Here is a 17130-nt window from a genome sequence, read left to right as displayed (position 1 = left end):
TTTGGTTTTTTTTTACAAAAACATGCTATAGCTAAAGCTCATGATGGAAGTAATTTGTAATATCCAATGATCTCATTTTATTCTGTTTTGCTCACTCAACGCTAATGCGTATGATGCCATGTGAAATTCGCAGACGAGCCTGTCTGCGGGACTCATGGGAGCCATAAATGGATTAAACCTCTCACTCCCTACTTTGGCAAGTGATCAGTTACATTTAAATAAAGGTCAGTCTGTCTTTACAAAGAACACACTGAAAGCAAGCTTAATAGCTTTCCCTACTGAGCCTAGAACATAACTATTTGAAGCATAATTAGCAACGGGGTGCCAGTCACTGATTGTGCTTTTTGCTTGATTTTATGTCTGGGGAGTTCCAGTATTCCCTATTAGCTTTAAGAGGGGACACAGTGCTAGTTATCAAATTGACAGTCTTGACCTGGCCTCTGAAAGCAGCTGTAAAACACTGTTGGGGAAAATTAAGATGAATGCCAAAGCCAGGTCTGTAATACTGCTACAAATTGGACATTTGAGGTCCATGCCATGACTCTAAATAACAAAATAGGTAAAATATCTGATATACATGAGAGTGTGGACTTCATTACACTAAACATCAGGTGATTAGATACACCAGTTGTCCTTTTGTCTCATCTTATGAGCTCTGTATTGTGGCTTCTTTATAAAATACTCCATACCTATTCTTTTCAGCATAACAGAGTGACCAGCTCTGCCATCTGTCAAAATACAGATTTCAAGAAGGGTGGAGTGAATCAGCAACAACTGCCCCTACAGTAAAAGGTGATGACCACAAAAGGGTAGTTTTGTGAAGTTAATTAAATATTTAGCCTGTATGAGACATTTAAGAATTAACATGGTTAAAGACTCACAGCATCCAGGTTTGGGCTGGAAGGGACCTTCAAGATCATCTAGTTCAAACATCCCTAACATATCTTGTGGTGTTCCAGTTCTTCAAAATACCTCATTTGCTTGGGGGTTATGGGCTGGTATTTATATCCCTGGTAGGAAAAGTGATAATTGTCTACAGGGGGAGAGAACAGAGCTGATACAGCAATCTTGGTACTCTGCAGACAGCCTGAAATTCTAAGAGAGATCTGTGAATTACCTTGACCTTCCTGACTGGAGCATCAGCTTCAAAAGTTCAGTGATTGCACTTCAGTGTTATCAGCAACTAATTTAGCACTGATCATTTTATCTACTACTATCAGAGAAGATGGGTAAGAGCAAACACAGTGGACTGACTTTTGGGAATTTCTGGAGATAATCCAAGAGCAGACCAGAGAAGCAGACAAGTGACAGCAAAATCAGCAAAAGAATAAGGAGGAGGAGGAGGAGGAATTAAAAGGCAGCAAAGAGGCTGGGATTATATGGAAAAGATCTCTTAAGTAAAGATGAACATTATAATAAATTATTATGAGAAAATATTACCATCTCACATTTTAGGTGTGATACAAAGACTATATTCTGTTTATCTCTGTGTAAATCATCAAACTACATTTACTTCAGCTCCTCTCACCTGATAGATGGTCAGTGGCTGCATTCCCAGCTCGGGATCACTACCAGAGAGGAGAGGTCTGTGTCCTCCAAATGCACCTTCACAACATAGAAACTGTAAGAGGAAGATGACCAACCAGGGATTAAAATAAAAGCATGTACTTTTCCTGATTTACCTGCACTTGGGGGTTAAACACAGGATTTTAGGTCATTCCTTTTGTGAATGGTATATCCATTTTAAGAGTCAATTAAATACATTACAAAATGTAGGCATTGCCAAGAAATATGGGGCTGTATTTGTTTTATAAGCTCTCAGATGCATAAAGACCAATCCCTTAAGCAGCTCCATATCAGTTTTACCACTCTCCTTCTCTAAAATTTATTTGTTCTTCTGTTTGTTTCACTTCTAGGATTTCTTTTTCCTGATGGAAAATTTGTGGAGAAATCAGTAACTGATTTAATTGATCATTTTTGGATTATGTGGAATTTTCATTTTTTACAGATTTTCTACAATGCAGCCAACTAATGCTCTGCCTCCAGCACAGGCACTTCAAGGTCGTATTTCTTTGTTTTCACCACAGGTCAGATACCATCACCAGGAAAAACTAATTTGAAAGCATCTTCCATCACAGGCACTTGGAAATAATGAAACAAAACAGCCAAGCAGAGTAAAAAAGTCCTGTTTCTTTAACCCATGGATCCTGTGCCAGCAGTGAAGAGCTCTCCTCAAGCTCTCACAGTAAGGTTTGCTAGGCAGGCAGCAAACGTGCTCCTGTGGTTTACACCTCCATAATCATTTCTCTCTTCTGCAGGGTGTTTCCTTCAAGCACTGGTAGCATCCAGCTGTGTCTCCTTTGAGCCTTTTAGCATGTCAACGTTACTTTCTTCTGTGTAATTTGGTATTTGAATACATTGAACACTACCTTTGTTCTCTGTTGTAGGTCATGGGTTGTATGGGACTTTTGAAATGTTGTCCTCCTGGAGAAAAACTAGAGAAGACCAACACGTTAAAGAGAGGACTGCAGCTGTATTTGCAGACTCCATGCTCTCGTTTTCTCTCACCACTGCCATGTACCTGGTCACTTTTGGAATAGGTGCCAGTCCCTTCACTAACATTGAAGCAGCCAGGATTTTCTGCTGCAATTCCTGTATTGCAATTTTCTTCAACTACCTCTATGTACTCTCCTTTTATGGTTCCAGCCTGGTGTTTACTGGCTACATAGAAAACAACTACCAGCATAGTATCTTCTGCAGAAAGGTACCAAAGCCAGAGGTATTGCAAGAGAAGCCTGCATGGTATAGGTTTCTTCTGACAGCCAGATTCAGTGAGGACACAGATGATTCAGAGGAAACGAACACTTACGAAAGTCATCTTTTGGTGTGGTTCCTGAAACGCTATTATTGTGACTGGATAACAAACACTTATGTCAAGCCTTTTGTAGTTCTCTTTTACCTTGTTTATATTTCCTTTGCCTTAATGGGCTACCTGCAGGTCAGTGAGGGGTCAGACCTGAGCAACATCGTAGCGACCGCGACTCGGACCATCGAGTACACGACTGCCCAGCAGAAGTATTTCAGTAACTACAGCCCGGTCATTGGGTTCTACATCTACGAGTCCATCGAGTACTGGAACACCAGTGTCCAGGAGGACGTGCTGGAGTACACCAAGGGCTTCGTGAGGATATCTTGGTTCGAAAGCTACTTAAATTATCTAAGGAAACTCAACATATCTACTGGATTGCCGAAGAAGAATTTCACCGATATGTTGAGGAACTCCTTCCTGAAGACCCCTCAGTTTGCCCATTTTTCAGAGGATATCATCTTTTCCAAGAAATACAACAATGAAGTTGATGTTGTGGCCTCCAGGATGTTCTTGGTGGCCAAGACAATGGAAACCAAGAGGGAAGAACTTTATGACCTCCTGGAGACCCTGAGGAAGCTCTCTCTCACCTCCAAGGTGAAATTCATCGTTTTCAATCCATCATTTGTGTACATGGATCGTTATGCCTCTTCAGTGGGAGCCCCCTTACAAAACTCCTGCATTAGTGCTTTATTTCTGCTCTTCTTCTCTGCATTCCTGGTGGCAGACTCTCTGATCAATGTCTGGCTCACTCTAACTGTTGCCTCGGTTGAATTCGGAGTTATAGGTTTTATGACCTTGTGGAAAGTGGAACTAGATTGTATTTCTGTGTTGTGCTTGATTTACGGAATTAATTATACAATTGACAACTGTGCTCCACTGTTATCAACCTTTGTCCTGGGCAAAGAGTTCACAAGAACTAAATGGGTGAAAAATGCCCTGGAAGTGCATGGGGTAGCTATTTTGCAGAGCTACCTCTGCTATATTGTTGGTCTGATTCCTCTTGCAGCTGTGCCTTCAAATCTGACCCGTACACTGTTCAGGTGCTTGTTTTTAATAGCATTAGTCACCTTCTTTCACTGCTTTGCCATTTTACCTGTGATACTGACTTTCCTGCCACCCTCCAAGAAGAAGAGGAAAGAGAAGAAGAATCCTGAAAACCGTGAGGAAATAGAGTGTGTTGAAATGGTGGATATGGATAGCACCAGAGTGGTTGACCAAATTACAACAGTCTAACTTGATTTGTTGGTTGCTTTTTTACACTAGGTCTTACTGAGAAAAAAAAAAGAAACCAGTACTGACTAAATGTGTGGGGACAGGAAGATTGGAGGTTTTCCCCTCCCTCCTCTAAGCTAAATCCAGGAATATTCAAAATTATGGGAGAAATTAAAAATAAATTTAAAAAAAAAAGCAAGAGCTGGGGTATTGTACCTTGCTCAGTTCCTATAACAGGTAATAGGGGAGAATTTGCACACCCATGCCAAGAGAGGTTAAATTTTAGATGCATGAAGTAAGATCTAATGGAAGAAGTTGGGTTCTTAAGCAGTCGTCTGCATCGCCTGTACTGCAGATGCTGCAATTATTGTGGCTAAACCAAATCATGTTGAAAGGTCAACTGTCAAGGCTGAAGTAGCACTAAATGTTCGCTGGATGTAAAGGCTTTACAAACTTTCTGCACAGCAATAACTCAAGTCAGTGAGTCAGCTCTTGTAAGTCTTTGCCATCACATTTAATATTTCTTTTCTCCCCTAATCTAAACATTTATGCAAGACTATATAAAAAATAGCAAACTGTACTGGGAAAGAAGGCAGTACACAGCAACCAAGTGCTTTCCAAACACCTTTATGTTATGAATCACTTTTTTTTTTTTTTAAAGTATCATTATTTTAAAATTGAAATCATCCCTTTTAACATTTTTAATCATGGTTTTATAGCTGTTTCTTTTTCTTATAAAAACAAAAAAGAACAAAAAAAAGGAACAAAAAAATCCATGTGACTCTGTCACTCTAGAAAATATATAATTCTATTTTATACATGTCTCGCTACTAGTTAAACATGTAATCTGCTTTACCAACTGTAATTTTGTTAGCACTCTACTAAGACGTGAGTGGATCTAGCAGCAGACAGAAGATGGTGTACTGAATATTTCAGCACCAAAATCCATGATACAAACCTCAAATACTAAAATGTCATCAAGAAAGTGAATGTTAGGGCTCTTTTAGTGAGAGCCTATTTCAGGCCATTCACTGGTAATGCACACTAAGAGGATTAGTGGGTAGTTTTACATAATGTATAACTTAATCCCTCAATCTTCCTAGAGTACCTGTAAAGCAATAGACCTTGCAGCTATGGGCTCTTCCAGGAGACAGTAGACAGTAAGAGTTGTGTGGAACAAACTGAAGGTTGGGACTGTGGTTTAGCAGCAGCAAGTTTAACAACGTCCCCAAAGAGCCCATATCTAAGGGGCCTATTGAAAACATCACATGTGAGAGGGAAAAAAAAAACAAAAAAAAAAAAAAAAACCCAAAAAAAACCAACTTAAAAAACTTAAAAAGAAAAAAGATTACATTACCGAGTCTTTTTGGAGCCGTGAGTTCTAAATCAATAATTCTGTCAGCATCTGTGATGTGGAGTAAAACAGATCAAGCAGCATCTCTTCCCTCCTCCGCCCCCTCCACCCTTAAGAGCGACAGGCTCATTGCTGTAAGGTTTTATCATGTGGTTGAACCCCAGTGGGGATATGTAAGCCAATTCTGTAGGTTTTGCTGAGAGTGTTCCGACCATAGATTGCCTGTGAAACCCCAGTGGCAGGAAGCTGGCTGGTGTGTGTCGGGTGGGTTCATATGGACTGTTGCTTTGTGGTGCAACATGAATGTATTCCAACCAGACTCCCTTCTGCAGCTCACCTGGATACTAAGAGTACTTGAAAAGTTTTCAGCATTTGGCACAAAGTTTGCTTTAATGTCAGTATCTGGAGGGGGAGGGTGTTGCAAGAGCCATGGGGCTTGGAGCACTGGGAGCACTGTGGCTCAGGAGGTTGCCTGTGGTACCTGTACAGTCACTAGGACATCTGTGGTCACAAAACCAGGATGTGCTTCATTGCTTGAAACATCTCTTTAGCATCCAAATCCCAGTGACCCCCAAATGCCCTGTACAAAACCTGCAAATGCCACCGACTGAATATTAATTTTCCAGCAAAGAGATATTTCTGAAGCATCCTTCCTAGCAGAAAATAAGATAACCAGATATTTTGCCCTGAAGCAAAATATTACATTCTCACTAGCAAAACAAATCAGCAGAGCAGCTGGCAACATTTACTTTCCCCTGGATAAGTCCCTTCCCTGACCAGAAGAAAGGAAGCTGTGTCCAGGAATGCACAGGCTCTTTGCTTAAGTAAACAACAGTTGCTTCAGTAGCAGCTGGGAAGCTGCAACAACAACTTCAGCCTTGGCAGAACACAGGCAGACACCTTGAAGACAGCCAAATGAATGTAAGGCTAGGAAAAAGATCTGTTTCCCCTGGTTTTTTTAGACTCAGGCTTGGGGCTATGTTTTCTGGCCAAAAAATATTCCTTAGATATAGTTCACTGTAATTTTCTGTGATCATCAGTATGTTGTTTAAATACACCCCATCCCCTGGCTGTTCAACAGGCAGCTGCAGTGGCTTTTAAACTTCTGAGGGCATTAGCAAATTAGCTGAGAGTTACAGAGGAATTGCAATTCCTCTGCAGTGATCTACTGACTTGTGTGACACTTGGAAATGGGACACGTGTCAAAGAGGCTGTTTGTACACTGCCGAGAGGAATACATGGCAAACACTGATTTTACACCTCTGCTATCCCTCATGCTATGCTAACACCAGATGCCAAGATAGTTACCATAAACCTCCTCACATCTAATTGCAGTGCATAGACCAGGAGCATCTTTAAAGAGATGTCCAAAGACAAGCTTGCAGTTTCACAGATCTCTTATTAAATCTCACCATGTGAGGCCTTCAGAGATCTTCAAGAAAGGTGATAAAACCAGGGATAAAATTACTTCTCTATCTCCAAACCTGTCAGAAAAAGGATGTGGAAGCATTCCTGTGACAAAGTGCTGCAGAAGAGGCTTGAGTGTCCACAAAAGGCAGGGTGAGAAGTCATGGAGTCCATGCCCTTGCCCCCAGGGCAGAGCCAACAATGTAAATTTACAGAACAGAAATTTAAATAATTTCTGAAGGATGTTTGTCCAGCCCATTCCTAAAAGTCTTTTCAAGGGCAGATTCCTTTCCCAGTAGTTCCCCCCAGTGCCATGTTACCCTCTCTAGTAACCAGTAACTCCTGCTAGCCACCCAAGACTGGGACGGAGAAGAGGAGGCGTGCCCCTTTCTACACAGGGATAGGACAGGAGCATCCTATCCCAGCAGGAGACTAGAGCATCCCCAAAAGAGAAAAAACCCAGAACAGACCCAGAACCAGCTTACATGCATTTTTCACTGTGTTTCACATCAAGCTGCCATTCTGCTCCCCAGCACTGGCAAGGTACAGCCATGGAAATGTCCAAGGTGCACTCAGCCCAGGTCTCTGAGAATTCGGCCTGAACCCTGATGTGTCTGAGGGATGCAACAAATGCTCCTTCTCTGCAGGTAGCTTGAATACCTCAACATGAACCACGTTCTCAAGGTTTCAGACTATGCTAAGCCACTTTGGCCTTCCTCCCCTTCAACTTTTTCCTCTGGAGCAATTATTTTCACCAAAGTCAATGGACCTCCCTGCACTGATTGATTAGTAGGTGCAGATGCAGTGCTCTGTTCTCAGTCCAAAGCACTCCCAGTGGCTAACTGTGCATGAGATTTTACCCTTACTGGTGAACCTCCAGTTTGGAAGACTACCTAGGCTTAAGCAGATTTTTGTCGTACTCTTAAGTGGCTTTTCAGCCCAGGTTCACTGTGGTTTTGTTTGCAAATAGATGATCCAATTTTTTATAAATGCAGTGAGTAGAACAGAGTATCATACACTGTCAGGCACTGACTAAAATCTACAGTGAAAATTTTAGCTAAGGCTAACAAGACTATGTAGGACTATGGCTCACTGAGTACTTATATCTTCTACAAACATGAAAATTCCCATACAGGAAGGTATGGTGTACAGTATATTTTACTACAGGGTAAGCATGGGGAAAAAGAGCCAACCTACGTGCATATCACCCTCAAGATCAATCCAGTTTTCTTGTAATATAACTTCTGATATTGTGTTAGCACAAGTCCACTTTCAATTTACAATTACTCTAAATGGAGAAAAAAAATAAAGAAAATTTGTTATAGCTGGAATAACTATGCCATAAACATTAATTGACGAAGACAGAATTTTCTGCCCAAAGCAGAAATGTGGAAGTGTTCTAGTTAGATTAAAATTAGAGCTGGAATTGTTGAAAAACATATCTGTGAAAGAAAAAGAGCTTCTTTTCCAAAGACAAGCAAATACACTTATTATGGTCAACTGCATGAACCTGGAGGGAATTCAGTACCAAAGTGGCCTGGGGTTATGTTGAGTCACGAGAGGATTCACATCTGCTCTCAGAAGTCTTCTGAGCCAGCGCTGAATTCAGGTAAAACATGTACTGTAAATTGAAAGGTGTACTTTTAAATGTTTTTTTCTAGGCTGACTGTCCTCCTGTGAGCCATGAAATCCCACATCAGCCAACACCTTTATTTTTATTCAAAGGGAAAACAAAACTAAGTGGTGGCATGACTGGGCAGAGATCAGGGGAGTCCAGAAGGAAGACTGGTTTTTCTGAAAAACAGAGAGAGCCAGCAAAGCAAATGGGTTGTGGGAGAAGACCTGGTGGCTTCAAAACTTAGCCAAGTGGTGGTTTTTCCTACTTTGTTAACTTGGAAAGCAAATAGCATGTTCAGGGAGACATGGGGAAGGGAGGCTGAGTTAGTGGGAGTCAGCCTTGGGTTTGCTGTGCACTCCAGTTATAGCAGATCCTCTGGCATGGTTGGGAGCTGTCAGCAGGATGGAAACTGGGAGGGGCAGGGCTGGCACTGCTGTGTGGGCACTGGGGATGCCATACCAGGGGCTGTGGTGGTGCCATATCCCTTGTCCTCATCCCACAGCCCTGTCAGGGGTTCCCAGGCTGTGCAGCCTGCAGAGAGCATCAGCTGCCCTGCAGGAACAGCTCCTCACAATTCTCACACTGTGGCAGCACTGCTGGGGGTTTTTGCTGAACCAGTGCTTTCGTGGTAAGGCACAAGCCCTGTAGGAAACCACTTTCTGGAAGCTCTTGGTTGGAAAGAATTACCCAGAGCCTTTTCCTCCCCTGCCTTTGCACATATTAAAATCCTGATCCATAAAAATCAGATTGTACAATTTAGCTCTGTAGGGACAAAGTATTTCTTCCATGGCTTTATCCCTACATTTATCACTAAAAGTACCTGTCATTTATTTTCTTATCAACATTGTGAAATAAGTAAGCCTTTCTGGGGTACACACAAGTCTGATGAGAAGGAGGTGGGGAGGGGGGAGAGCCCCTTCCCTTTCCCTAAGGTAGGAAGCATCTTCCACCCATGGCCAGGCACTGCACCATCTCTGCAGGGCACCCCAGTGACCCCAGCTCAGTGCAGTGGGGAGGACAACCTTATTCCCCCTCCCCAGTTTTATTAGAGAACAGGGAGAAGCTTTAACTCCAAACTGTGGGAAGAGATGGGCCCCTAAGAAGCCCTTGTGAAACTCATCCACTGCCAGGAAAGCACAGTGGCGAACTTCTTGTTTGGTTGGGTATTTTGAGAAAGAGATGGCAAAAGGATCCCAGGAGGGCATTTGAACACAAATTCCTGTCTATGGTGTGTGGGTTGGAGCAGAATGGCATGCCCTGACGTGCCACCCCTTGCCCTGTTGTCCTGGCACAGCTTCCTGCCTGGAGAGAGGGCACCTCAGCATCACGTGCGCCTGCCTGGGGCAGCCGCTTCTCAGGCACAAATTGTTCTTCTGATGTCGTTGGCATTCTGCAAGTCATTACCTTTTTTTAATTTTTGGGGAAAACAAAACAAAAAAGATCGGCAGAAACAATTCTAGATTATTTAAGCTCCAAGAAGTCTTAATCTGTGCATCAAATAAATGGCTTGCAAGATGTCAGGGGTTTTCGTTTAGGCTTTTTTTAACCTATTTTTACTATTTTTGTATTAATTTAGGGGAAAAATTGTATAATGAATCTCAATGTATAGCATAAGCCTAAAATAAAATGGCTGTCTCTCTCTTTGCTTCCTGTGCTCCCAAACTGCTACAGAAATCCCATGCCATTGCCAATGCAACAAACTGATTTTCCTGGCCTAACCCAAATAATCAGGATGAGCATGGTCTCCAAGTCCCCACAGAGGGGTGGTGGAGGAGAAGTTCAGGGGCACCTGCTCAGCACAGAGCCAGAAATGGATGTCCCCAGGATGATGGACATGCTGCTTCTGCAGGAGCCCCTCTTGTTCCAGGCTGCACACTGCAAGCACAGGGAAAACTACACCCATTCATTTCCATGTTATGGGGATCTAAGTGCTTTTTGGGGGTGTTCTAGATAATCCAGCAGCAGAACTCCAGCCTCAGCTGGCAAACCAACAGCTAAGGCAAAAATCTGAAAGTGATTTGATTAAATCATGATGTTTTATTTCCTCAAACAAGACCTGGACCTTCTGAGATCTGGTAGGTAGGTAGACCTGAAGTATTACTGTTTAACAGAAGTACTGTGATTGAACAGACTTATTACTATTAAAATTTTTCTTACCCAGACCTTATCTTTCACAAACTCAGAAGCCCCATCATCACTGAGAGACCCACCTCTCTCACCAGCAGAACCACAGCTGCTGCTCCAGGATCTTCTGATGACTGTGCTCAATCATCTTCTTCCCATGCCCAAGCAGATAACCCATTTACCCTTCTTTCCTAAAGTTTTGGAGAAGGGGAGCAGCATCCCTGAGACCCATTTGGACCAACTGCTTCAAAGCAGAAGCAAACCATTCCACCAGGGGATGGGGATGACAGCTACAGGTGCTCTGTCACATGTGACTGCAGAAATGAGATATGCATCACTTTACTGTAAAAAACAGGTGAGCCAGATCCAATCCCAAGTCACTGCAACAAATAGCAGGAGTTTGGTGTTTTGGCTACCAAAGGCTTTCAGCCACTTTAGTTTAATGGGAAGTTTGGGTCTGCAATTTAAAGGTGATTCCTGTCACCTGTTGCAGCTCTGGGCCTTGTCCCTTTCAGTCATTCTCTCTCTCATTGCCTTAAATTCAGAATCCAGAAGCACTGTTGCCAACAATTCTGTCTGAAACTGAAACTCAAATGATATCAATTTTTCTAGTTGCTAGTGTAATGTAAGAGAGGCTATGTCTAAGCTTCACACAGGAACTCAAAAGCAAAACCCCCATACCAGGCTGGTGTTCCTCATTTGTAATAGCAGGAGTTCCTTCGTGCAAATCTTCACCGATCTAATTTACAAAATTCAGGCTTTCCAAATGTGTAATCAGCACGTTTCATTCTGAAAGTTCATCTGTACATGTACCTTCAAAATAAAAGCATGTTAAATCTGATTTTTAGCTTATCAAGGAGTACAGTTCAGCCCAACAAATGTTCGTGAGCAGCATGTCTGAATCCCACATGCAATTCTTACACTGCTGCATACAAGTCAGAATATTTTCACTCCCAAATGCCACATTTCCTTATTTATACAACTAATTTGCACACAGAAACTAGGCAGGATTGTGGATCCAAAACAGTGAAGTGTGCCCATGTTTACATTATTCCTGTATATATCACTTAAACTTTTAAAGGTTAGTGGCTATATAGAACTCATTAAGAATAGGATTTTTTGCTGACTTCAGTTTACTGGTCAAATATAACAAATATAAGCACTAGCCAAGCACTAGATAGAAAGAACCAGGGAATAAGACATACAACAGTCCATACAATCATCCACTTGAAAATTCATACATACGAGAAATGTAAGAATCATGTTAAAGGCCTTAGCTGTATATCCAGACTATACATGGCATATGTTATATATGAATGCAGAATATTCCATTCTTTTTGGCCACATTGAATCCTCTGAAATATGCTCTGTTCTGTGAGGAGGCATACTTCTGAGCAAAACTGACATTTATCTTCTTAGAAGTTACCAATTTGCGCAGGTGAAGTTTGCTGGAAACAAAATTTTAAATGTATACAAACAAACTGATGCCAGAAAACACAATTTGTAAAAATTATGCCTTCACATACTGATTATATTTCATAATAAGCAATCTGTTCCCTGATGCTCCAAGTAAAAACTGATTTTTTATTTGTCAGCTATATTCAGGAAAATGAGATGCCCCACTAATGTATATATAGTGCATACACCCCCATAGCAATTATGTATTTCTTATACGCCCAACACAAGTTGGCTCTGTATAAAGAGGAGGAAAAGCCAACCTAGAAATGTAGCTGAAAGCTGGTAGGAAGAATAGTTTATCTGTACTGAGATTAGTAATGGATCAGCAGGGGAGGAGCAACAGAGAAGTTTGGTAAGGAGTTTAAGAACAAAGAAACTGGCTACAGAAATGCAGAGCTGTCAATAAAACTCAGGTTTTATTGTGTCAGGAGGATCAGAAAGAAATTATATAAAAACCCTCTGAGTTGCAAAGGGAAGGAAGGTCTAAGCCAGTATGAGACTGAGAAAAATCATATGAACATATGTAAGACTAGCAGCTGTAATGTATATTAAGGCTGTTTAATAAAAGACAGGATCTGTCTATACAAGGAAAATAAAAAATCACAGCTGCCTAATTATATGATTTCAAATATAGATTCAGTACCTCATTGTTTTGGAATAAAAGGAGAATACAATTCATAATCTAATCTGGGGCCCAGAGCTGAAGAATTTGACATGATCTATAAACAGTATCATACAGAAAAAGAGATTGGTCATGGATTCTGGCTCATAACTTACTTAAAAATGACAAATTGACCCTCACTATTTTACTGCAGCTCTTATTTAGAGAAAAGCAGCTGACTTTAATGTTCTGAAACAGTCATGCCTTCCTGACAAAAGACTTGTGTGTTGGAAGGATTTCTTTTCTTTTCTTTGAAGATGCGATCAATTTTCTCTCTGGACAAAGTGAGTCCTCAGGCACAAAACCCACAGCGAGAAGTGGGAAATTCCTCTCTTAAGGTGATTCCTGATTCAAGGACATCCATCTGCAATTGCATTTCTCTTTTCTCTCCTCTCTGCATTCTATTGCAGGCAGTTCCAGACCTGTCTACTGGCAGTTTGACCGATCAGTACATGGTACCCCTCTTGGCAAGAGAGCTGGGGTTCTGCAAGCATCCCCTGATGCTGCCTCCAGAGGCAGTGGCAACATTATAATTTCAGGATTATTCCTGCTCATTAGCCCCTCTCCTGGGAGCCTTTCTGTCAATATCTTGGATCTTACTGGAAGGGTGGCTACAATGGCTGTCACAGGACAGCCAACAACAATTGGCTGACCTGCCATGTCTCTGATTGTCTCTGATATACACAAGTGACACAGCATTATCAGATCTAGCAGGGAGAAGTATCCAAAGCTCACTGTCAGGACATCGTATGATATTTAATATCACCATCTGTGAGGATGTTTATACAGCAGACTCATATGGAATTTGCAGAAATAGGAAGAGACAGAATATCAGTTAAACTGCTCATTCAGCACTTTCCAAACCTCTCCATCAAAGGAAGAGTTCTTGCCTCACAGTCAGTGGTGATACCAAACATTAAGAATCTATTTTACAGAAAAATATTAAAAGAATTTGGCTTAGAAAGGGGAAATGTGGAGCAGAGATATGTGACCAGAATTATGGATAAAATTGCTAACATCAGTGAGTTCTTTTTTTTTTTTTTTTTGTCCAGCATATGCCTCAAAGCCACAATCTCATCTCAGAGTACAAAATATTTGAAGTGAGAAGCAAATAATAAATTCATGGAGAACATTTCACAGGTAGAAATGACAAATACATATTGGAAACTGTAAAGTCAAGGGAGACAAAAAAATCAACTCAGATGAGAAATGCTTAGATTTACTGTAGAGAACTCCATGAAAACCTGGACAGAAAACCTCCTAAATGTACTCACAGCCCTGGAGAGCTCTTCAGGTGGTCTGTTCCAGCACCAGATCAAAAATAAGGTAAGAGTTTTAAATTATTGACAACTACAACCAGCAGAGCTTTAAAGTGTAGAACTTGGGTAAGGGAGAAATGGAAAAATTATGGGAAAAATACTGAATTACTTACTCATTGTGTTCATCAGCACCTCTCCACAGACTTCTCAGGAGTTACAGCTAATAGCATTTGTTTAAAGCACCACCCAGCACATTCCAGACAACTGTTCTCCCCTTCCCTTGGAAGCCTGAGGCTGATCCCTCTGACAGTGGCTGAGTGACAAAGGACCTGAGACACAGAGGTGAGCACAGACCAGCACAGGAAACACCTGAGCCATGGCAATGCAAAACACTATTCCTCCTTCATCAGACAGCTGTGCAAATGAGGGCATTCCAGTTTCTAATGTGCTTTAAAAAGCTTATAAGAAAAATTGGCCTCTGTGGAACACTGTGGTTTCCCTAGGCAGTAGATGTGCTGTGGATGCTGTCCAGGCATCCTTATGCTTGTGCTTTCCCAAATCTTAGCAGCCCTCAGCCTTTGGCTCCATGCCACACAGTCCCTCTGACACTCATATTGCAAGTTTCATTGAGATACCTTTTTGGTGAAAATTACTTCTTTCACAACAAACAAATCTTTTAAAATATGAACTCTTCTATTTGCCCCAGGCTCCCACACCTGCCATCTCTGTTCTCTGTCAGTACATCTGGAAATGAAAGTGGCCACAGTGGAAAGGAGAGATCTGGAAAGCAAGTAAATGTCCCATCATTTCAGTCCAGTGGCAGCTAGTTTTGTGAGGCTCAATTACCAGGAATTTTGTGACCTTCATATTCCAGTACCAAATTTTTAAAAGGTGCTCACTATTCCACTCCCCAGCCAGGAAAAACTATGGATTTTCAGAATACTCCAAGCAGAACATAACTGCTCTACTGAAACTATGTTGTCCAATGGAAATAAAGCATTGGGAAGGGGAGGAGAGATGAATAGAGTTGCTGGATTTGAAATTTTCAACAGAAAAGACTGGGTTTTCTTTTTTTAAAGAAAGTTCACATTTTTACCTTTGTTCTGAAAGGAGAAGTCTTTTAGTCTGACAAACTCAAAGCACATAAATTCATATACAACACCTTCTGTTCAGGAGAGGAGAGTCCAGATGTGAGCTGAGAAAAGATATCAATGTAGTAGCAAAGGCAAAAAATAGCAAACATTGCACTTCTATGGAAACATGGATTTGAATGCATAATCGGCTGAATGTTACCAAAAATCCGCTGATTCAGGAAAAATAAAGTCAGGGAAAGATTGTCAAAAAAACTTTCTATGGTTTTTAACTTCTTGTTATGGCTCATCTGTGGCTTTTACACTCCATTCAAATCTGTAACTGTTTCTTTAGACATAGTTGTCATTAATATACATTCAGCCATTGACCAAATATAAAACATACTCAGGTGGCCAGTCATAGATCTCAAGTAGTCAAAGGTCATTCTTTACAGCTACCCCCACTCCTAAAACACATATAAAGTGTATGTATTTCACAGAATAATAGGAAAAATCTATACCAAATTCTAACCTACCTGGAAACAATTTGCTTTAAACAAGCCAAACAGAATTGAAAAATTGTTTGCAGCAAATACTTTTAAAAGCTCAAAATATGAAGGTAAAGTAGCTCTATTCAAACCTTTTGAAGAGAATGAATGAGAGAATGAATGTGAAAAATCACATGGAGTGCAATTTAAAGAAGCAAGCAAGCGAATCATGACCAGAGAGTGTCTATAAAACCTTGGCAGTTGACCTTCAATGGGTGAGGACGGTAAGTGGTTTGGAGAATCAGCATTTCATCAAGTGGTTGAGTATATTTTTACCCTTTTCAAATATGAACCAGCTCATCAGGTAAAAACTGGTCATGCAAGGTTTGTCCATTTGTCTGCTCTCAGTGAGCATGAAAAAAATCATATTCCTAAATGAGCCTGTGGTTTCTGCTGGCTTTTGTTAATTCCAGTATGTTTCTGTTAACCACTAAGGGGACAAAAGACAGAAATAAAAATCCTTCAAACCTTTGTTGCTATTTCCTTTCTCAAGAATGTATCCTACACCTCCCATTACCTTCTCTTTTTGCTATGCCAGACCTCTCTGATGAAATTCCCCAATTTTGGCCAGTTGACTCAAGCGCTCCCCTAATATACTCTTGCAATTGTAAGTACTCAGGGGTTCCACTAAAGGGGTGGCTGGATGCAGCTTCAGGACTAATTGTATCCTAAGAGTTATAGAATTATGCACCAACAGCTAAAAGGACACAATTACAAAGTGAACTATTGTGGCACACACTGTGTAATGTCATACAATCAAATGCAATGTTTAGTAAACATGAACCTCTTTGTCATTTTGTATTTATTTATACAGGTTTAAAAAAATAAAAATAAAGCACACATTTAAAAATATCCCTTTCTCCATTGTGTCTCTGCAGCATTATGCAACTTCCCATTGAGGCTGATGGGAAGGCAATGACTCGGTCAGTGCCTGGGGAACTAGGCAGCGACTAGCAAGGAATATGCAGCTCTTGTTTGAATTGAATTATACCTGCAAAGAGAGGCAGACAACCTTCCAGAGAGAGTGGGAGAGAAAAGGAACGGCTCACCAGGCATTTGCTAGGAGCTGCCTAGGTGGGAACACCAAATTTCTGCAGAAGTAGGAGCCTTAACTAGGTCACTGCCTAAAGGACTGCATCTTTCCAGCAATGTGCCAGTAATGAAACACCAAAGGGTTTCTAATTCCTGGGCTCCTCCCTCGGCTACAAAGTCTGAGGGAAAAAGGAAAGGGGAAAAAGGTCTTCCCTTACAGCTGGAGAGCTGATAAATCTCTGGCATGCCCTCAAAGCAGGGAGGTGACACCAGGGAGCCAGGTCCTGCCAGTTTGCCCAAGGACCCATGGTTTATCCCACCAAGTCTGTAACACACAAAGGCTCTGCTTTGCAGACCTCCAGCAGCACTGCCCCTCTCCTCTGGGAGTGACAATGCACATTTCAAGATCTCTGTCTTTCTTCAGAGGAAGATTCTCTGGCACCTTGCCCTCCTGCAATGCCACCCTCTTCTCTCTCCTTGCTTGTTGTCATCCTCATTTATCTCACAGACACAAGCAT

At 41.4% G+C, this 17130-nt stretch overlaps 1 protein-coding gene across 1 annotated transcript in view; it reads left to right on the top strand.

The window, feature by feature from the left end:
• Nucleotides 1-16432, top strand: part of PTCHD1 (patched domain containing 1) — a 45610-nt gene extending 29178 nt beyond the window's left edge. Inside the window, exon 3 of the mRNA XM_054627936.2 lies at nucleotides 2448-16432. Within this exon, the coding sequence (XP_054483911.2) occupies nucleotides 2448-4102 (1655 nt within the window). The 3' untranslated portion in view covers nucleotides 4103-16432. The remainder of the gene's footprint in view (nucleotides 1-2447) is intronic.
• The last annotated feature ends 698 nt before the right edge of the window (nucleotides 16433-17130 follow it).

Source organism: Agelaius phoeniceus, chromosome 2 (assembly GCF_051311805.1).
Source record: "Agelaius phoeniceus isolate bAgePho1 chromosome 2, bAgePho1.hap1, whole genome shotgun sequence".
NCBI lineage: Eukaryota > Metazoa > Chordata > Aves > Passeriformes > Icteridae > Agelaius > Agelaius phoeniceus.
The sequence above is the reverse complement of the archived record's forward strand: the minus strand, read 5'-3'. Positions and strand labels throughout refer to the sequence as shown.